This window comes from Scyliorhinus canicula, chromosome 1 (genome assembly GCF_902713615.1).
Source record: "Scyliorhinus canicula chromosome 1, sScyCan1.1, whole genome shotgun sequence".
Lineage (NCBI taxonomy): Eukaryota > Metazoa > Chordata > Chondrichthyes > Carcharhiniformes > Scyliorhinidae > Scyliorhinus > Scyliorhinus canicula.
The window spans coordinates 58209126-58232248 of NC_052146.1; the positions used below are offsets into that span (position 1 = coordinate 58209126).

Here is a 23123-nt window from a genome sequence, read left to right on the forward strand (position 1 = left end):
ACCCTAGAGTTCACACCAGCATGGCTGGCAGCTACAAAATGGAGGAATTTCTCTCATGCCCAGAGCATATGACATCAATGTATGTGGGACACATGACCTCTGCCGCCGCTTCTGGAGAGACAATTCCATCAATTTTTTAAAAGAATTTACTCCTGGGTCAGCTGGCTGATGTCGGGACGGGGGGGGTTCTGCCTCGCTGGGCTCCCGGCCTGCGTACTGCTGAGGGGGCATGCATGCACGGGGCAGCCGGCATTCTGAAAGCCGGTCGCAGCCGCCATTTTTAAAAGCCAGGTTGCAGCCATTAGGTGCTTCTTCCTGCAATTAGTAACGGAGTGACCAACGATGGCCCCATGACCTCCCCGACACCTGCCCGCAACCCACAAACCTGAGTTTGAAAATGACCGTCCTGGAACATGAATCAAGAAAAGTTAGTATGCAGGCACAGCAAGGGATTAGGAAGGAAAATTGAAAGTTGTTGTTTAGTGCAAGGGAAATGGAAATGGAATGTTACAGTTATATAGGGCGTTGGTGAGACCACATCTGCAGTGCTGTGTACAGTTTTAGTCTCCTTATTTAAGAAAGAATATAAATACATTTGAAGCAGTTCAGAGAAGGTTCACTTGATAAATACCAATATGGGGAGGGGGTGTGTGGTTTATCTTATGAGGAAAGATTGGACAGGTTGGACCTATATCCATTGGAGTTTAGTGGAATGAGTGGTGATGTTATTGAAACATACAAGATGCTGAGGGGTGTTGACAGGATGGATGCTGAAAGTATGTTTCCCTTTGTGGGAGAGACTGAAATTAAAAATAAGGGCCCTCCCATTTAAGACAGAGATGAGGAGAAATGTTTTCTCTCGGAGGGTCAGAGAGCAGTGGAGACAGGGTCATTGAATATTTATAAGGCTAAGGTTGATAGATTCTTGACTAACAAGGGAGTCAAAATTTATTGGAGGGGTGGCAGAAGGGGAGGTGATACCACATTCAGGCCAGCCATGATCTTATTGAATGACGGAGCAGGTTCGAGTGGCAGAATGGCTTAGTCCTGCTCCTAATTCATATGTTTGTATTGTATATAAAACAAATGTATCTTATTTCCTCTCTGTCTAGGAGCTACAAGATTCGCTTTAACAGCGTGTCCTCAAGTTCAGATACTCGGAAATCTTCAAGTGATGAACCAAATCACAACGATACCTTTGAGAGTGCTGGGCGTTTAGCTAATGTTAGGTAAGTGCGTTCCAAACTTATTCAAGTTGCATTAATTTCACAACGCTGTAAAATAAACAGCATTGTAAGATAAATTCTAGCAGCACAGAGTCTCAACTTCAAGATGGCTCTGTGGTGAATGTATAATGCTTAATTCACACTATGGGCGAAATTCTCCGACCCCCAGCCGGGTCGGAGAATCGCCTGGGGGCGCCTAAAATCCCGCCCCCGCCGTGGCAGAGATTCTCCGCCACCCGGGAAGTGGCAGGGGCAGGAATCTCGCCACTCCGATCGGAGAGGCCGCTGCGGTGATTCTCCGGCCCGAATGGGCCGAAGTCCCACCGCTGGGAGGCCTCTCTCGCCGCCGAGGTTTAAACCACCTCTGGAATGGCGGGCTCAGCGGCGCGAGCAGGCCCCCGGGGTCCTGGGGGGGGCGGGGGGCGATCGAACCCCAGGGGGTGCCCCCACGGTGGCCTGGCCCGCGATCGGGGCCCCCCCCTCAGAGTCCGGGCCAGTGCCTTGGCTGCACTAGTTTCTTCTGCGTCCGCCACGGCCTCCGCCATGGCGGAAGCGGAAGAGAACCCCACATCGCGCATGCGCCGGCAGTCACTGCAGGCGCATGCGCGGACCGGTGAAAGCCTTTCGGCCAGCCCCACTGCCGGGGGCGCCGGTTTTTTGCGCCGGTATTCTGGTGGCAACCGCTCCGGCGCGAGGCTGGCCCCCAAAGGTGGGGAGAATTCCCCACCTTTGGGGAGGCGCGACCCCGAGTGGTTGGCGCCACTCCCCTACTCCGGGACACTCCGTCACGCCGGGTAGGGGAGAATGCCGCCCTATATATCATTGTGCCCTTGTGGGCTCTGTCTGTGAGCCGTTGCGCAGCTCTGCCCACAGGGGGAGATGAGGAGCTTGTACGAGGCTCCATCCTTGGCTCCGCCCATGGCTCCACCCATGGTCACTCCCACTACCGGAAGTATAAAGTGCTGCGGTCTTGTGAGTCTGCCCTCAGTTCTTCTGGTCGCAGGCAGGCTCAGTTGTAAGTCTATTAAAGCCACAGTTTACTTCCTCTCGTGTCTCGAGTGAATTGATGGTCACATCAGGCTCATTCCCTCGAACTGGGGAAAAATATCTGCTGCAGGCAATGCAATGACCACCACTGATTATACTCGAGATTGTAACCCTGGTATTTTGTTAATAGCTCATTTAAAATAAAGTGCTCGACAAATTGCTTTAATCAATGCACCAGAAATAGAAGACAGAAAGTTAAATCCTACAATGTATTGACAGCACATGTCAACCTTGGTTATACACGTTGCTGTAAAGTTAATTAAAAATGCCACACCTAAAGTAAACCCATCAAGCTGGTTAAAAAGGTTTTTGTCTGAAGTATTTCAAAACTGTAATATCAAGTTTGAACACATTGTTTTGCAGATTTTCAACCTTTGGTCTTGGATCCCGGGCCTATCCACATTTCTGTGCATTCGCTCGAGCTGTTGACACTCTAATGGAGGAACTTGGAGGAGAACAGATTATGAGGATGGGAGAAGGGGATGAACTTTGTCGGCAAGAGGAGTCATTCAGGACATGGGCTAAGAAAGTTTTTAAGGTTATTAATGTTTAGGAACTTACTTCTGAGTTCTTAACACTAACCAGGGCCCATGTGGCAACCTCTCAAATTCCTTGGGGATAATATTCAATTTGACCATTCATATAAATCAATATAGGGCAATATTGGAATCTAATGGAAATGAAATCGGGGAGATATATAAGGGGCAGTTGAATTGATACCATCTAGTTCCAGCTATTGACCAAAGTTAAAGTTTAAGGTAAAAGGGGAGAGATACAAAAGGGTCCAGTGGGGCAAATTTTTCACACAGAGGGTGGTGAGTGTCTGGAACGAGCTACAAGAGGCAGTAGTAAAGCCGGGTACAATTTTGTCTTTTAAAAAGCATTTAGACAGTTTTATGGGAAAGCTGGGTATAGAGGCTTATGGGCCAAAGGCAAATGTAATGTTAGCATTCTTGTCATGAGGGCTAGAATACAAGACCAGGGAGGTACTTCTGAGGCTGTATAAGGCTCAGTCAGACCCCATTTGGAGTATTGTGAGCAGTTTTGGGCCCCGTATCTAAGGAAGGATGTGCTGGCGTTGGCAAGGGTCCAGAGGAGGTTCACAAGAATCCCTGGAATGAACAACATGTCGTATGAGGAGAGTAGTAAGGGTGTGGAATAACCTGCCTGCAACAGTAGTGGACTCGCCAACTTTAAGGGCATTTAAATGGTCATTGGATAAACATATGGATGATAAGGGAATAGTGTAGATGGGCTTTAGAGTGGTTTCACAGGTTGACGCAACATTGAGGGCCGAAAGGCCTGTACTACACTATAATGTTTGATGTTCTATGTGGGCAATTGGGACTAGCTTAATGGTAAAAACTGCGCAGCATGGACAAGTTGGACCAAAGGGCCTGTTTTCATGCTGTAAACCTCTATGATTACCCTCATTGCTTTTTTCTCAGGTATACTCGTGGACCTGCAGTAATTTTGACAAAGTATTGATTACAGTGTGGCCAAAGTATGTCAAAGTAGTAGCAAAGCATAGAGAATATTGAAAATTCTTGGTAGGATATTAAAAATATTGAGGATTTAGAAAAGTAACAACAGAGAGCGCATGTGTGATGTAGCTTGCCACAGCCTTCTCAAGAGTAATAAGGGATGAGCAACAATTGCTGGCCTAGCCAGTGAGGCTCATGAACAAACAAAAGGAAATCATTAACATACAATTGTAATGCATGTCGGAGGTGACAAAGAAGGTACTGTGGAAGAATGGGCAGCACAGCAGCTCTGGAAATTCATTTGAGCCATACCAATGATTGGAGTGTGTGGCAACATAGAGGACGTCTCTTGTGGTTCCTCAAACTACTTCCTCCACCCAGAAGTTCCCAATTTTACCCACAAACCACATAGGGAATAGAGAGAAAAGTGCCAGATGCAGTGCACAGCAAAAAGTGGGGAAAAAAGTGGGACAAGAAGTTACTCAGAGCCGCTCATGTGCTTACTAAAATCTGGAATTTTGTGAGAGGCTATGTAAAAGCATAAAACATTTTGTAAAAACAAACCATTGTTTTTGTGTTGAAGAAATATCATAAACCCCAATGTCCTCCCAACTAAATTCTCAAGACAGGGCTGCTGTATTCCCATATCTGGCTGTACATTTGTAGAATAACATTAACATAGTAAAATGCAGGGCAGCACGGTGGCGCAGTGGGTTAGCCCTGTTGCCTCACGGCGCCGAGGTCCCAGGTTCGAATCCCGGCTCTGGGTCACTGTCTGTGTGGAGTTTGCACATTCTCCCCGTGTTTGCGTGGGTTTCGCCCCCACAACCCAAAGATGTGCAGAGTAGGTGGATTGGCCTCACTAAATTGCCCCTTAATTGGAAAAATGAATTGGGTATTCTAAATTAATTTAAAAAACCATAGTAAAATGCGCCAAGGTGCTTCACAGGACCTTCAGAACACAAAACCTTGACCTCAAGACACAAGATATTAGTGAAGATGCCAAAGTTTTGGTCAAAGAAGTGGGTTTTGCAGCGCAATTTAAAGAAGGAGAGAGAGCAAGGTGGAGAGGTTTAAGGAAAGCAAATAGCCATCAGTACCCTTTTCCATAAAACACCAGTTAATCACCAGTTGCCAGGGTTTCTCTGGGCCAATCGGTGACACGCATTAACATATAACTGCACTGATTTTTAGGCAGCCTGTGATGTATTCTGTGTGGGGGATGATGTGAACATTGAAATAGCCAACAACTCCTTAATAAGTAATGATCGCAGCTGGAAGAGAAAAAGGTTCCGCCTGGCCTACCAGAATACAGCACCCGACCTCACGGAAGGTGCGTGTTATTATAATTAACTTGAGCATATTTAAGATTGTTTTGGATTATTGTAAGTAATCTTTTGTGTTTTTTCTCTTTTGGAAAAGCTCTGCACAGAATTCACAAAAAGAAAGTTTATGCTGCAAGGTTGTTAATGCGAAACAACTTGCAAAATCCAAAATCCAGGTATAAAATGTTTTACTTCGTTATTGTAACTTTAGGGGGAAGAACAACTTGAGTGGAATGATGACTTCATGTTGAAATGTTTTTTTTATAATTTAGAGCACCCAATTAGTTTCTTTTCCAATTAAGGGGCAATTTAGCGTGGTGAATCCGCCTACCCTGCACATCTTTGAGTTGTGTGGTGGGACCCACACAGACACTGGGAGAATATGCAAACTCCACACAGACAGTGACCCGGGGCTAGGATCGAACCCGGGTCCTCAGTCCTGTGAGGCAGCAGTGCTAACTGCACCATTGGGTCGCCCCTTCATGTTGAAATGTCAAGTAATTGTTGCTTTTTGTCCTGCTGATTGTGTGGATTTTATTTTAGATACAAAATTTCCAGTAAGTGTTCGGCATTCATACCTCATTATGACCTCAAGATTTCTCCAAGTGTTTTGCAGCCAATTATGTACCTTTAAAGTGTAGTCACAGCTGTAATGTATGAAATTTGGCAGATAATCTTGACACCAGCCAAAGTCCCACAACAATGAAGAATGCAGGACAGCATGCCAGGAGCAGCATCAGGCATAACTAAAAATTAGGTGCCAGCCTGGTGAAGCAACAACACAAGGTTACTGGCATGCCAATCAGTGGAAGCAGCAAGTAATAGACAGAGCAAAGCAATCCCACAACCAACGGATCAGGGGCGAAATTCTCCGACCCCCCGAATGGTTGGAGAATCGCCCGGGACCGGCGAAAATCCCGTCCCCGCAGTGGCCGGAATTCTCCGCCACCCGCGAATTGGCAGGGGCGGGAATCACGGCCCGCCGATCGGCGTGCCCTCCGCGCCGATGGCGAGCCCCCTGCGGCGATTCTCCGGCCCGCGATGGGCCGAAGTCCCGCCGCTGAGAGGCCTCTCCCGCCACCGAGGTTTGAACCACCTCTGGTGGCGGCAGGATCGGCAGCGCGAGCGGGCCCCTGGGGTCCTGGAGGGGGGGGGGGGGGGGGGGGGGGGGGGGGGGGGGGCGATCAGACCCCGGGGGGGTGACCCCACGGTGGCCATGCACGCAATCGGGGCCCACCGATCGGCGGGCGGGCCTGTGCTGTGGGGGCACTCTTTTTCCTCCACCACCGCCACGGCCTCCACCATGGCGGAGGCGGAAGAGAATCCCCCAGCGCGCATGCGCCAGTGGTGACATCAGCGGCTGCTGATGCACTGACGCATGCGCGAATCGGCGAAGGCCTTTTGGCCAGCCCTGGTGCCGGGCGGTGGGCATCAAAGGCCGCTGGCGCCGGTTTTGCCGCCAGTCGGCGTGGCGCCAACCACTCCAGCGTGAGCCTAGCCCCCAAAGGTGCAGAGAATTCCACACCTCTGGGGAGGCCCGACGCCGGAGTGGTTGGCACCACTCCACTACTCCGGGACCACCCGCCCCGCCGGGTAGGGGAGAATCCTGGCCCAGGTCTGAGCTCTGCAGTCTTGCCGCATCGAATAGTGAATGGTGGTGGACAATTAAACAACTCACTGGCGGAGGAGGCTCCATAAATATCCCCATTCTCATTAAAGGGCAAGCCCTACATAGAAATGCAAAAGATGAGGATGAAGCATTTCCATCTTCAACTGGCAGTGACAAATGAATGATCCATTTCAGCCTCCTTCTGACGTCCCCATAATCACAGATTCCAGTCTTCAGCCAAGTCGTTTCACTCCATGTGATGTTTAGAAATGGCTGAAGGCACTGGATATTGCAAAGGCTATGAGCCCTGACAATATTTCAGAATAATACTTAACAATTGTGCTCTAGACATGCTGTGCCCCAAACCAAACAGTGCCAGTACAACACTGCTACAGCACTGGCATCTACCCAGCAATGCGGAAAGTTGCCCTATGTCCTATCCACAAATAGCAGGAGGAATCCAGTGTGATGATATGATCTGCATACTCGTCTGCCATTGGGCCAGAACGTCGGCTTACCATTGGCCCTGGTCGGTCATGTGCCTCTCGACCGATTGGCCGAGAGGCTGAGTTAACCACGCCTCTATCAACGAGGTATAAATGCTCAGAAGCCTGACTTTGGTAAATCACTCGCCTCGCGTGCAATTGATGGTGCATCAATTTAATTAACTACAACTTTGAAGATGGAGTTCCGCATCAAGCCCGAATGCCTCCGCATCAGCCCGCAAACTCTGAACTCTACAGAACTCTTTAAGCTCTGGCTGACTTGCCTCGAAGGGTTCCTGGCATCTACAACCACCCCCCCCACCGGGGCACAGAAGCTGCACGTCCTCCACTCCAGCGTGGGTATTGCCGCTTACTCAATAATCGAAGACGAAACAGACTATGATGAAGCTATACGGAAGCTAAAAGGACAATTCCTCAAACCCATCAACAGGGTATTCGCTCGACATCTGCTGGCCACCAGAAAGCAGGTCCCCGGTGAGTCTCTAGACCAATACGCCCGGGCCCTCTGTGCCCTGGGGAGAGGTTGCGCCTGTGAAGCGGTGTCCGCTACAGAGCACATGGAGCTACTCGTCAGAGACGCTTACGTGGCTGGGATGCTGTCCCCCGTGATCCGCCAGCGGATGCTGGAAAGAGACGAACTCAGTTTAACGGAGACACTGACTCTCTCCGCCTCCCTGGAGGTCGCAGATCAAAGCGCGCGCACCTATGACCCTGGCCAGGCCGCCTCCTGGCACGCTTCCCACCAGCTACCCACCGCTCCCGGCCTCCCTCAGGCTTGTGCCGCGGGGCGCCCCGATAAATCCGCGGGGCCCCGCTGCTACTTTTGTGGGTACGCTAAGCACCCTCGCTCGCGCTGCCCAGCCCGCTCCGCCCTCTGTAAGAGCTGCGGGAAGAAGGGCCACTACTCCACGGTCTGCCAGGCCAAAACGCTGGCTGCAGCGCTTCTGGAAGCTGCACAGCACTCTCCCCCCCTCCCCCAGGCCTCTGCAAACGGCCTGTGTGCCTCCCTCTCTCCCCCAGGGCCGCCCCAGCTGCTACCGACTCGCGCCCCGCCGGCCGACATGCGCACCTCCCCGGCCCCTCCAGGCCTCTGCCTGCCCGCCGCGCGCGTTTCTCCCCCCCGCCCCCGGGCCCCGGCGCCCGACCGGCTCGCCTCTCCGGGCCTCCCTGGTCCCTGCCTGCCCGCAGCGGCCCTGCTTCCCTCGCTCCCGGACCCCGGCTCCCCCCACCCCCGGGCCCCGGCGCCCGACCGGCTCGCCTCTCCGGGCCCCCCGGTCCCTGCCTGCCCGCAGCGCGACTCGGCTCCCCCCCGCCCCCGGCCCCCTGCACCCGGCCCGCGCGCCTTACCTCCGCCCACAGCTGATGCACCTAGCCGGCGTCCTGGAGCCGGCTTCCGCATCCCCACAGCTGATGCACCTAGCCGGCGTCCTGGAGCCGGCTTCCGCATCCCCACAGCTGATGCACCTAGCCGGCGTCCTGGAGCCGGCTTGTGCATCCCCACAGCTGATGCACCTAGCCGGCGTCCTGGAGCCGGCTTCCGCATCCCCACAGCTGATGCACCTAGCCGGCGTCCTGGAGCCGGCTTGTGCATCCCCGCAGCTGATGCCGGTCACTCACCTCTTGGAGCCGGCCTGCGCGCCTCTCCGCTCACAGCGCCGGGAACGCTAGCTCCGCCTCCAGCGGCCACGAGGGCTTCCTGGGCGCCGCCATCTTGGGGTGCCGACCCCACGTGCGGGTCCTGGGCGCCGCCATCTTGGGGCCCCGACCCCACGTGCGGGTCCTGGGCGCCGCCATCTTGGGGCCCCGACCCCACGTGCGGGTCCTGGGCGCCGCCATCTTGGGGAACAGACCTCACCTGGGGATCCTGGCCACCGGCTTCCACATCTGCCACGCAAGGTCCCTCCAGCATGGAATCGGACAGCGACGACGGATTTTCTCCACGGCTCGCGGCCGTTCACCCCACATATGGATCCTGGCCACCGACTTCCACATCTGCCACGCAAGGTCCCTCCAGCATGGAATCGGACAGCGACGACGGATTTTCTCCACGGCTCGCGGCCGTTCAACTCGACCAGTCTCATCCACGCACGCTCGCCAAAACGACTACGCTGATCCACCTCAACGGCCACAAGACGGACTGCCTGCTGGACTCCGGGAGCACGGAAAGCTTCGTTCACCCTGACACGGTAAGACGCTGCGCGCTCCCTGTCCATCCCGTAACACGCAAAATCGGTTTAGCCTCAGGTTCGCACTCCGTCCACATCACCGGGTGCTGCATCGCGGACCTCACGGTCCAAGGGAAGGTTTTTAAAAATTATAAATTCCTTGTCCTCCCTGACCTTTGCGCACCGGCACTCCTAGGACTGGACTTCCAGTGCAACCTGCAGAGCTTGACTTTTCAATTCGGCGGCCCTATACCCCCCCTCACTGTCTGCAGCCTCGCGTCCCTCAAAGTAGACCCTCCCTCCCTGTTTGCTAACCTCACCCCCGATTGCAAACCCGTCGCCACACGGAGCAGACGGTACAGCGCCCAGGACCGATCCTTCATCAGGTCCGAGGTCCAGAGGTTGCTGACGGAAGGGGTCATCGAGGCCAGCAACAGTCCCTGGCGAGCCCAAGTGCTGGTGGTCCGGACGGGGGAGAAAAACCGGATGGTCATCGATTATAGCCAAACCATCAATCGGTTTACGCAACTGGACGCGTATCCTCTCCCCCGTATCTCTACCATGGTAAACGAGATCGCGAGATACAAGGTCTTCTCAACTGTGGACCTTAAGTCCGCTTACCACCAGCTCCCCATCCGCGCGAGTGACCGACTGTACACCGCGTTCGAGGCTGACGGGCGCCTCTACCACTTCCTTAGGGTTCCGTTTGGCGTCACGAATGGGGTCTCGGTCTTCCAAAGGGAGATGGACCGAATGGTCGACAAGTACGGATTACAGGCTACCTTCCCGTACCTTGATAATGTCACCATCTGCGGCCACGACCAGCAGGACCATGACGCCAACCTCCAGAAATTCCTCCAAACCGCAAAACTCCTTAACCTCACGTACAATAAGGATAAATGCGTGTTTAGCACCGACCGCCTAGCCATCCTCGGCTACGTAGTGCGTAACGGAGTGATAGGCCCCGACCCCGAACGCATGCGCCCCCTGATGGAACTCCCTCTCCCAAATACCCCCAAATCCCTCAAACGCTGCCTAGGGTTCTTCGCATACTACGCCCAATGGGTTCCCAACTACGCGGACAAGGCCCGTCCCCTCATGCAAACCACGACCTTCCCGCCGTCGACGGAGGCCTGCCAGGCCTTTAGCCGCATCAAAGCGGACATCGCAAAGGCCACGATGCGTGCCATCGACGAGGCCCTCCCCTTCCAGGTCGAGAGCGATGCTTCAGAAGTAGCTCTGGCGGCCACCCTGAACCAAGCGGGCAGACCCGTGGCCTTCTTCTCCAGAACTCTCCAGGCTTCCGAACTCCGCCACCCATCTGTGGAAAAGGAAGCCCAGGCCATAGTCGAAGCCGTGCGACATTGGAGGCACTATTTGGCCGGCAGGAGGTTTACCCTCCTCACAGACCAACGGTCAGTAGCCTTCATGTTTGATAATGCACAAAGGGGCAAGATCAAAAATGACAAGATTTTACGGTGGCGGATCGAGTTGTCCACGTACAACTATGATATCTTGTATCGTCCTGGGAAGCTCAATGAGCCTCCTGATGCCCTGTCCCGCGGTACCTGCGCCAGCACGCAGATAGACCGCCTCCGCTCCCTCCACGCAGACCTCTGCCATCCAGGGGTGACCCGCCTACACCACTTCATTAAGGCCCGCAACCTGCCCTACTCTATCGAGGAAGTCAGGACAGTAACCCGTGACTGCCACATCTGCGCCGAGTGCAAACCGCACTTCTACCGCCCCGAGCGCGCACACCTGATCAAAGCATCCCGCCCCTTTGAACGTCTCAGCATTGACTTCAAGGGGCCCCTTCCCTCTAACAACCGCAACATTTACTTCCTGGCGGTTATCGACGAACACTCCCGCTTCCCCTTCGCCATTCCCTGTCCCGACATGACCACATCGACCGTCATTAAGGCCCTACTCTCCATCTTCTCACTGTTCGGCTACCCCGCGTACATTCACAGCGATCGGGGGTCCTCATTTATGAGCGACGAGCTGCGTCAATTCCTGCTTGACAGGGGCATCGCCTCTAGCAGGACGACCAGCTATAACCCCCGGGGTAACGGACAGGTCGAGCGGGAGAATGGTACCATCTGGAAGACCATACTACTAGCCCTCCGGTCTAGAAATCTCCCTATTTCCCGATGGCAAGAGGTGCTCCCCGATGCACTGCACTCTATCCGCTCACTCCTCTGTACTGCAACTAATCAGACACCTCATGAGCGTCTTCTTGTTTTCCCCAGGAAGTCGTCCTCTGGATCCCCTCTCCCGACGTGGCTGGTCACCCCCGGACCCATCTTGCTCCGGAAGCATGTGCGGGTGCACAAGTCCGATCCGTTGGTGGAGCATGTCCAGTTACTCCACGCTAACCCGCAGTATGCGTATGTGGAGTACCCCGACGGTCGGCAGGACACGGTCTCCCTCCGGGACCTGGCACCCGCCGGCGTGCAGCCCCCCCCCACCACAGACCCCCCCTCCCCTTTTTCACCCCAGCACCCCACTCAGCTTCCCCATCCCTCATCCATGGCGTCTCCACGGCCAGCTCAGGTGACGGAGACTACTCGAGGTCTATCGCTCCCGGACTCCAGGACATCAGCAGGACCATCAGCCGATCCGACGACTCCTCCTCCACTACGGCGCTCGGCCAGGACGTCAAGGACCACCAAACGACTGATCGAATCCATCTAGAGTTCTACGGTCCCATGGACTTCCTTTTGTAAATATTGTTATGTCTGGGCCAGTGGCAAGCCCCCAAATTCGACAAGGGTACGGAGAGAAAATTATTCTCCCGACGGCTACTCATATCATCAGTTCTTCCCCCCCCCCCCCCCCCGGGTCTCGTTCACACCCCCCCCCCCCGCCTTCCTTCTCCGTAAGGGGTGAATGTGATGATATGATCTGCATACTCGTCTGCCATTGGGCCAGAACGTCGGCTTACCATTGGCCCTGGTCGGTCATGTGCCTCTCGACCGATTGGCCGAGAGGCTGAGTTAACCACGCCTCTATCAACGAGGTATAAATGCTCAGAAGCCTGACATTGGTAAATCACTCGCCTCGCGTGCAATTGATGGTGCATCATCCAGTCTGGCCAATTACTACCCCCATCAGTCTCCTCAACAATCATCAGCAAAGTGATGGAAGGTGCCATCAACAGTGTTATCAAGCAGCACTTACACAGGGAAAACCTGATCACTGATGCTCAGTTTGGGTTCCACCAGGGCCACTTGGCTCCTGACCTCATTGCAACCTTGATCTATGAACATGGACAAAGGAGCCAAGAGGCTAGCTGAGAGAGCGGTTTTTAAAAATTATTTCATGGGATGTGGGTATTGCTCCAGCTGCCCATTCCTAATTGCCCTTGAACTGAGTGGCTTGCTAAACCATTTCAGTGGGCAATTAAGACTCAACCACATTGATATAAGTCCGGAGTCATATTTAGGCCCAATCAGCAGATTTTCTTCCCTAAAGAACATTAATGAAACAGATGAGTTTTTACAATCATAAATGTCAGTTGTCATGGTTATCATTACTGGAACGAGCTGTATATTCCAGATTTATTCATTGCGTTCAAATTCCACCCAGCATGGTGGGATTTGAACCCCTATCCCCAGAGCAGTAGGCTGGGCCTGTGGAAGACTAGTCAGTGGCATGACCAATACGCCACCATCTTCCCCAATACAGGAATCTAATCATTTCCCTTTTGTTATTCAATTGTATTAGCATTGCTTAATGCCCACTATCAACATTACCATTGACTAGAAATTAAACTGGACTAGCCATACAAATACTGCAGCTACAGGAGTAGGTTGGATGCTGGGAATTCTGAGGCACGTAACTCACCTCCTGAATCCCCAAAGCTTGTCCACAATCTACAAGGCACAAATCCAGAATGTGATGGAATACTTCCCAGTTGCCTGGATGAGTGCAGCTACAACAACACTCAAGAATCTCATCCAAGACAAAGCAGCCCATTTGATTAGCACCCCATTCATCACCTTAACATTAAGTGGCAGCAGTGTATGCCATCTACAAGATGCACTGTGACAACTCGTCAAGGCTTCTTTGGCAGCATCATCCAAACTTGTTACCACTGCCTGCTAGAAGGACAAGGGTGATAATACATGGAAACAACACCACCTGGAAGGTCCCTTTCATGACACACATTAATCTGACCTGGAAATATATTCCCGTATCAGCCTCCCCGGACAGGTGCCGGAATGTGGCGACTAGGGGCTTTTCACAGTAACTTCATTGAAGCCTACTCGTGACAATAAGCAATTTTCATTTCATTTCATATTCTTCGCTATCACTGGGTCAAAATCCTGAAACTCCCATTCTAATAGCACAATGGTTGTACCTACACCACACGGACTGCAGCCGTTCAAGAAGGTGGCTCCCTGCTGCCTTTCCAAGTCAATGGGAATAAATGCCAGCCTATCCAGTGATAACACATCCTATGAAAGAATAAATGAATGAATAAAAATAACCAGATGATTTGATTTAGTGATGTTTATTGAGGAATAATTATTGGTCAGGGTACCAGGGAATACTCCGCTGTTCTCCTTTGCATAGTGCAGTGAGATCATTCAGGTCCACCTCAGAAAATAGACAAACCTTAATTTAATCTCATCCAAAAGACAGCACCTCTGACTCTTCGGCACTCCCTCAGTAATGCATTGGCGTGTCAGCGGAGAGTATGTGCTTTGGTCTCTAGAATGGGACTTGAACCCACAACTTTTTGATTATGAGGCAAGAGTGCTACCACGGAGCCAAGACTGATATGAATGTATCAGTGCCAAACGTGATAAGGTAACTTGTCCATTAACAGATTTAGATAGGGTTTTAGAAACAAATTGGGAGTCATTATATTTCTGCAGGTTTTGAGATCCACTGCACAGATTCAGGCCCAGTGTAGAACTCAGATCGGCCTTAGATTATACCATAGAACATAGAACATAGAACACTACAGCGCAGTACGGGCCCTTCGGCCCTCGATGTTGCGCCGACCTGTGAAACCATCTGAAGCCTATCTGACCTACACTATTCCATTTTCATCCATATGTCTATCCAGTGACCACTTAAATGCCCTTAAAGTTGGCGAGTCTACTACTGTTGCAGGCAGGGCGTTCCACACCCCTACTACTCTCTGAGTAAAGAAACTGCCTCTGACATCTGTCCTATATCTACCACCCCTCAATTTAAAGCTATGTCCCCTCGTGTTGGTCATCACCATCCGAGGAAAAAGACTCTCACTGTCCACCCTATCTAACCCTCTGACTATCTTATATGCCTCTATTAAGTCACCTCTCAGCCTTCTCCTCTCTAACGAAAACAACCTCAATTCCCTGAGCCTTTCCTCGTAAGACCTTCCCTCCATACCAGGCAACATCCTAGTAAATCTCCTCTGAACCCTTTCCAAAGCTTCCACATCCTTCCTATAATGTGGTGACCAGAACTGCACGCAGTACTCCAGGTGCGGCCGCACCAGAGTTATGTACAGCTGCAGCATGACCTTGTGGTTCCGAAACTCAATCCCCCTGCTTATAAAGGCTAGCACACCATGTGCCTTCTTAACAGCCCTATTAACCTGGGTGGCAACTTTCAGGGATTTATGTACCTGGACGCCGAGATCTCTCTGTTCATCTACACTACCAAGAATCTTGCCATTAGCCCAGTACTCTGCATTCCTGTTACTCCTTCCAAAGTGAACCACCTCACACTTTTCCGCATTAAACTCCATCTGCCACCTCTCAGCCCAGCTCTGCAGCTTATCTATGTCCCTCTGTATCCTATAACATCCTTCAGCGCTATCCACAACTCCACCGACCTTCGTGTCATCTGCAAATTTACTAACCCATCCTTCTACACCCTCTTCCAGGTCATTTATAAAAACCAGGTTACCTTCCAGTGAATTCACTTACCTCAGCTGAGATGATGGTGGTGATGATGCTTCAATTTTCATCCCAAACTGGATGTAAGGGAACAACCATTGTTCCCCCTCTCATTAGTAATTCAGTAACCTTTATTGGAAATTGGGATTCCGTGAACAATATCTGGGGTTGGGATTAACTCAGCTGTGGTGCCCTCCATAACTGAGTAGATTGTTCACAGTCTAGGATCACATACTGGAGAATGGCCATTGGGATGACTGGTGACCCTGGAGACTTACCCCAGCAAAGTGTCATGAATGAAGGTGAAGGGAAATAAAAGCATGTCGATTTGGGAAGGGAAAAAAGGGGGCAGGGTAAGCTTGGGGAACTGAATTATATTCTCACCTGTTTGTGGAAACTAAATAACCAGATACCTTCACTGGTTAATCAGCAGTTCCCGAGGTTATGCATTAGTGTGCTTACAGGTAACTATCACTGGCTGCGCTTTTGTGACTTTGTTTGCCACAAGCTCAAACGGCGACACGGGCACCAAAATAGTGCGAGACTGAGAACTTGAGAATCCCGCCGGCGAGATCTCACTTTCTGATTTTCCCTGCCACTCACTGGCAACGTAACTAGGTTCCCATCCTCAGAAAGGTCAGGAACCCCTTTTCAATAAATTAACATATAATTAAAGAGCTTCCCCGCCATCTAATCCCTCCACACTAGAAATCCCCCTCTCGCTGGCATGACGTCACGTCAAGCAAGGTTTATAACTGCTACTGCAAAACGTGAACCCGGGCAACGGGAAGCCACCTCGAGCGCACAGGTAAGTATAGCCCCCGGGGGAGAGGGACATGCTTGGGGAGTACACTGGCACTGCCCCCAAGCATAGTACCAGGGGACCCCTCTGGAGAGCTCTATCCGGGAGGGGCGCTCCGTTATCGGGGGAGGGGAGTTTCCCTTGTGCATGTTGGGGTGGGGGGGGGGGGGGGGGGGAGAGGGTACCCTTATCCATGGGGGGGGGCGTGTTTAGGAGGTTTCCCCATATCTGTTTGGGGGGGGGGGGGGGGTTGCCCCTGTATATGTTTTGGAGGGATTTCCCGTATCCTTGGGGAGGGAAGGGGCGGAGATTTGCCGTTCTGCAAGTTGGGGAGTGGTTCCCCTTATCTTTGGGGGGGGGGGGGGAGTGCATATTTTAAAATCACAGAACAGGATGCCAGCTCCATTAGGTCCCGTCCTACCAGCATGACGACATGGGCCATCCCGGGACATTTCCTCTGTATAGAATGCTGTAAAATATGGCGAGAAAAGCTGGATCTGCAACCTGTGCGCTGCACACCGGTTTTCTTGCCTCAGCCAGCACTCTGCAAATAACAGAAAATTCCGCCCATTGTGCTTGCACAGCATGTGATGTGGAGATGTTTCCCAATTCACACAAATAATGCTGGGTGGAAATTGAGTATACATAGATAGATATCAGTGGGGCCAGGGCTATGCTTTACCCTGTTCCCCTTTATAGTCAGAAAACCCAGAACACCACTTGGGGTTGACACATGACGAGGCATTGCTTGGTGGGCCATGGGATCATATTCCAACAAGAGTCATGAGGTCATGGAAAACGTTTTGAGGGCAGAGTGCAATGAGAACAAAAAAGAAATGTAGATTTTGTGACATCTTTAATCTGAGTATTTGAAGCACCATTTTGTCTTTCCCTTTAGCCGTTCCACAATTTTACTCCGGATCCACACAGATGAGCAGAAAGAGTTACAGTACCAGCCCGGTGACCACCTTGGGATCTTTCCTGGTAACCATGAAGATTTGGTCAACGCCTTGATTGCTCGGTTAGAAGATCCGCCTCCTGATAATCAGATCATAAAAGTTGAGTTTCTCGAGGAGAGAAGAACGGATTCAGGTAATTATAGAACATATATTTTGGATGTTCATAGAAAGGTATCGACGCGCCTGGATAAAACTCTGTGAAAATATCAGGCATATTGGTGTGTTCAATGAAAGTATAGAGTCATTTAAAATGGTAATAAAGAAAATTAGAAATATCCATATCTCATTCTCTTAATGACTGCTGTGATTTATATTTGTATTTTACTGGCATGATACAGGGCTGGTTCAGGTCATTTGGCTGGACAGCTGGATGGTGATGCAGAGCGGGGTCAACTGCGTGGGTTAAATTCCCATACCAGCTGAGGTGTCGATTTTTCAACTTTGCCCCTCACCTGGGGCAGCATGTGGCACAGTGGTTAGCATTGCTACCTACGGCATTGAGGACCCGGGTTCAAAAAATGCCAGCCCTGGGTCACTGTCCGTGTGGAGTTTGCACGTTCTCCCTGTGTCTGCGCGGGTTTCGCCCCCATAACCCATAGATGTGCAAGGTAGGTGGATTGCCCCTTAATTGGGAAAAAAAAGTAATTGGGTGCTCTAAATTTTATTAAAAAAGGAAACAAAACTTTGCCCCCTCGCCTGAGGTGTGGTGATCCTCAGGTTAAATCATCACCAGTCAGCTCTCCCCTCAAAGGGTGACTTTACTTATGATACCTTCATGGTTAATAACCAGGTGGAGAGACCATGCCCAGGAGCATGCATGCAAATAGAGCCCAGAGGAGGGAGAGGGACATGGCAGTGCCAAGAACAGAGTCAGAGGAGTTTCTCAGGGGAACTCCATAGGGAGTTCCTGCATGTGTGTGGTGGGGTGGCCATGTATATTTGGGGGACACTGCCACCCCCCCCCCCCCCCCTGTAGGGCATGCCCCTGTACTTGTGGGGGAGGGGGGTCTCCATGTCTGTGAGTGGGTTCTTTGCTTGTTTTAACCTGAGATCTCTGGAAACCCAACATTGCTGGTTCTTTCAGGCCCCGCCCAGCCAGCATGATGATGTGGCACACACCTGCAGGACTCTTTCCTTCTAAGACCCAGACAATATGCAAGAGCAGCTGGCAGTGCAGCTGCGCGCCATTTTCCTCGCCTGGTCCAGCATTTGGAAGAGCAAATGGAAAATTCAGTCCAATTTCTTTCCTCCTCGACCTTCACTCCCCGCCCATCAGCGAGAACGTCAGAAGGCCTCAAATTTGGTGGCAGGGTGCACAGACCTTCAGCTTTGCAGAAACTCTCCTGTTTTCCAGCTCCTCCATCCTTACTCCAATCCCAGTACTAGGCTCTGCCGGAAAATCTGGGCAGGCTCCCCTTACGTACATGACGTGCAAGGTCAATTGGGTACTTAAATGTTCGTGTATTCGAGGTTGCAGTTTGTAAAGTCTCTTCTGTCTACTCAGGCGTTACCAGCAACTGGACTGATGAGAATCGCCTTCCACCCTGCCCCATCTTTCAAATTTTACAATACTATTTGGACATCACAACCGCCCCCAGTCCACTCTTGCTGCAGCAGTTTGCTCTCTTAGCCAAAAATGAGGATCAAAAGACAAGGCTTGAAGTTCTCAGCAAGGTGAGTCTCTTGACGCTGTTTCTTTTTGCTTTAGCTCATTAAATTATTTTGATGTGGAGATGCCGGCGTTGGACTGGGGTGAGCACAGTAAGAAGTCTTACAACACCAGGTTAAAGTCCAACAGGTTTGTTTCAAACACGAGCTTTCGGAGCGCAGCTCCTTCCTCAGGTGAATGGTGAGGATTCACCTGAGGAAGGAGCTGTGCTCCGAAAGCTCGTATTTGAAACAAACCTGTTGGACTTTAACCTGGTGTTGTAAGACTTCTTACTAAATTATTTTGGCCAGCTTTATATTTTGAACAGCAAAAGAATAAGCCTCTTGCCAGCCGTCACATCTACTTCCCATAAATACCCCTTCCCATAAAGAATAACATGCCTCGTACTCAAAATGCACCTTAAACATAAATGCCAACTCTAAATTGACGAACGGCTGGTTCCCTGCAACGCACCACACTTTTGAATTGTCACAGGCCAGAAAGCCTCTATACTTTGCGCAATAAAATATTTTTAAAATTCTTGTACGTTTAAAAAAAAACACTGAGCAATTGAAACCTATATTGAAGGGATTGCCTAAAACTCTGCACATTGTTTCACTGGTGGTACCTGTTATATCCACATTAGCTGGAGCCTCAAATATTTGGGTCAGTCTGTACTGCAAGTGTACGTAAGATGATGCTAGTTTTGTCCACAGCGTGCAAAATCAGTCTTTGTCAGGGAGGAACCAATCTCAGGCATATGCTTCAACCAGCCATCGCTGCACTCTGAAGCATTATTATCTGATGTGTGTGCTATCTCTCTCCTCGCGAGGTTAAAAATAATATGGTATCTAGGGGCAGCACGGTGGCACATTGGTTAGCACTGTTTCCTCATGGCGCCAAGTCCCAGGTTTGATCCCAGCCCTGGCTCACTGTCCATGTGGAGTTTGCACAGTCTCCCCGTGTTTGCGTGGGTTTGGCTCCCACAACCCAAAGATGTGTAGGTGGATTGGCCACGCTAAATTGGAAAAAATGAATTGGGTACTCTAAATTTATAGAAAAAAAAATAATATGGATTCTTGTCTGGTCCAGCAAAAACCTCTTTCTCCCTCAACACCAGAAACGTTTGGTTTACACCAGCCCTTTGTAGCGTGTGAAAGATGCGCCTTTGGAGCGCGGAACACTTCTTAATATAAAAGCTATACCTGTGGTGAAAGATTTAATAAAGACCATGAATTCTATTGTTAGGGACTACAGGAATATGAGGAATGGAAGTGGTACAATAACCCGACCATTGTGGAAGTGCTGGAAGAGTTTTCTTCAGTTCAGGTTCCAACAACTCTGCTTCTTACCCAGCTTCCTCTGCTGCAACCTCGATATTACTCCATCAGTTCATCTCCCGACATGTGCCCGGACGAGATTCACCTGACAGTGGCTGTTGTTTCTTATCGTACAAGAGGTATACGCTTCAACTGTTTGAGATATATTCGTCGCTGCTATTGTTGTAGGATAGTTTTTTTCTTGCAGGTGGATTCCTATATATAAGTGGCAGCAAAGATATTCCCAAGTGTGAGGATGAAGAAATAAAGTTATGTTCAATAGTGGCTTTGGGACACTATCTGATGTGTGATTTCAAGCAATGTCTTACCAATTTGTTGGCTAGTACAAGTTCTATCTCATGCATGTGTCCACTATGAAAAATTAGGAACTGGTTTAGCACAGTGGGCTAAACAGCTTGGCTTGTAATGCAGAACAAGGCCAGCAGCGAGGGTTCAATTCCCGTACCGGCCTCCCCGAACAGGTGCCGGAATGTGGTGACTAGGGGTTTTTCACAGTAACTTCATTGAAGCCTACTTGTGACAATAAGTGATTATTATTATTATTAGAAAGGGGTGCACATTGGAGTACGTTCTGGGGAAGGTGGGTCCTGTACAAGCAAGATGGGTTGCATCCGAACTAGAGGGGCACCAATATCCTGGGAGGGAGGTTTTCTAGTACTCTTCGGGAGGGTTTAAACTAATTTGGCCGGGGAATGGGATTTGTAGTCCAGCAACTAAGGTAGCCGATGTTTAGGACATCAAAGCGTGTAGTGAGGCGGTAGGAAAGGTAACACTAAATAAAGGAGAGTACTTGCAGGCACAGAGATGGGTTGAAGTGTGTATACTTCAACGCAAGTAGCATGAGGAATAAGGTGGGTGAACTTAAGGCATGGATCGGTACTTGGGACTACGATTGTAGTCCCAAGTGGTAAAAGAGGTGCGGGGGTTGCATTGTTAATTAGAGATAATATAACAGCTGCAGAAATGCAGTTTGCGGAGGATCTGCCTACTGAGGTAGTATGGGTTGAAGTAAAAAATATGAAGGAGCAGTCACCTTGTAGGGAGTTTTCTATGGCCCCCCCAGTAGCATCAGAGATGTGGAGGAACAGATTGGGAAACAGATTTTGGAAAGGTGCAGAAGTCACAGGGTAGTAGTCATGGGTGACTTCAACTTCCCAAAAATTGAACGGAAACTCTTTAGATCAAATAGTTTGAAAGGGGTGATATTTGTGTGCAGTGTCCAGGAAGCTTTTCCATCACAGGATGTAGATTGTCTGACCAGAGGGGAGGCCATATTGGATTTGGTACTTGGTATTGAACCAGGGCAAGTGATAGATTTGTTAGTGACGGAGCATTTTGGAGATAGTGACCACAATTCTGTGACCTTCACTTTAGTAATGGAGAGGGATTGGTGCATGCAACAGGAAAAGGTTTACAATTGGGGGAAGGGTAAATACGATGCTGTCAGACAAGAACTGAAGTGCATAAGTTGGGAACATAGGCTGTCAGGGAAGGACACAATTGAAATGTAGAACTTGTTCAAGGAACTGATACTACGTGTCCTTGATATGTATGTACCTGTCAGGCAGGGAAGAGATGGTCGAGTGAGGGAACCATGGTTGACAAGAGAGGTTGAATGTCTTGTTAAGAGGAAGAAGGAAACTTGTGTAAGGCTGAGGAAACAAGGTTCAGAGAGGGCGCTGGAGGGATACAAGATAGCCAGGAGGGAACTGAAGAAAGGGATTAGGAGAGCTAAGAAAGGGCATGAAATATCTTTGGCGAGTAGGATCAAGGAAAACCCCAAGGCCTTTTACACCTATGTGAGAAATATGAGAATGACTAGAGCGAGGGTAGGTCCGATCAAGGTCAGCAGCGGGAGATTGAGTATTGAGTCTGAAGAAATGGGAGAGATCTTGAACAAGTACTTTTCTTCAGTATTCATGAATGAGAGGGCACATATTGTTGTGACAATGTGAAACAGACTGATAAGCTCGAGGAGATATTTGTTAGGAAGGAAGATGTGTTGGGCATTTTGAAGAATTTGAGGATAGACAAGTCCCCTGAGCCTGACGGGATATATCCAAGGATTCTATGGGAAGCAAGAAATGAAATTGCAGAGCTGTTGGCAATGATCTTTTCGTCCTCACTGTCAACAGGGGTGGTACCAGGGGATTGGAGAGTGGCGAATGTTGTGCCCCTGTTCAAAAAAGGGAATAGGGATAACCCTGGGAATTACAGGCCAGTTAGTCTTACTTCGGTGGTAGGCAAAGTAATGGAAAGGTTACTGAGGGATAGGATTTCTGAGCATCTGGAAAGACACTGCTTGATTAGAGATAGTCAGCATGGATTTGTGAGGGTAGGTCTTGCCTCACAAGTCTTATTGAATTCTTTGAGAAGGTGACCAAGCACGTGAATGAAGGTAAAGCAGTGGATGTAGTGTACATGGATTTTAGTAAGGCATTTGATAAGGTTCCCCATGGTAGGCTTATGCAGAAAGTAAGGAGGCATGGGATAGTGGGAAATTTGGCCAGTTGGATAACGAACTGGCTAACCGATAGAAGTCAGAGAGTGGTGGTGGATGCCAAATATTCAGCCTGGAGCCCAGTTACCAGTGGCATACCGCAGGGATCAGTTCTGGGTTCTCTGCTGTTTGTGATTTTCATTAATGACTTGGATGAGGGAGTTGAAGGGTGTGTCAGTAAATTTGCAGACAGTACAAAGATTGGTGGAGTTATGGATAGTGAGGAGGACTGTTGTCGGCCGCAAAGAGACATAGATAGGATGCAGAGCGGCTGAGAAGTGGCAGATGGAGTTTAACCCTGAAAAGTGTGAGGTTGTCCATTTTGGAAAGACAAATATGAATGCGGAATACAGGGTTAACGAGAGGGTTTTTGGCAATGTGGAGGAGCAGAGAGAACTTGGGGTCCATGTTCATAGATCTTTGAAAGTTGCCACTCAAATGGATAGAGCTGTGAAGAAGGCCTACGGTGTGCTAGCGTTCATTAGCAGAGGGATTCAATTTAAGAGCCGTGAGGTGATGATGCAGTTGTACAAAACCTTGGTAAGGCCACATTTGGAGTACTGTGTGCAGTTCTGGTCGCCTCATTTTAGGAAGGACGCGGAAGCTTTGGAA

General features: G+C 50.3%; 1 protein-coding gene across 7 annotated transcripts in view; it reads left to right on the forward strand.

Moving 5' to 3' along the window:
* The window catches only part of nos1 (nitric oxide synthase 1 (neuronal)), a 190913-nt gene that overhangs the window by 146201 nt on the left and 21589 nt on the right, over positions 1-23123 (forward strand). For all 7 annotated transcript variants that reach the window (XM_038791167.1, XM_038791176.1, XM_038791160.1 and 4 more), the window contains exons 17-23: positions 1113-1229; positions 2637-2811; positions 4952-5090; positions 5180-5258; positions 16963-17156; positions 18528-18697; positions 19920-20130. In XM_038791167.1, coding sequence (XP_038647095.1) covers positions 1113-1229; positions 2637-2811; positions 4952-5090; positions 5180-5258; positions 16963-17156; positions 18528-18697; positions 19920-20130 — 1085 coding nt within the window. The remainder of the gene's footprint in view (positions 1-1112; positions 1230-2636; positions 2812-4951; positions 5091-5179; positions 5259-16962; positions 17157-18527; positions 18698-19919; positions 20131-23123) is intronic.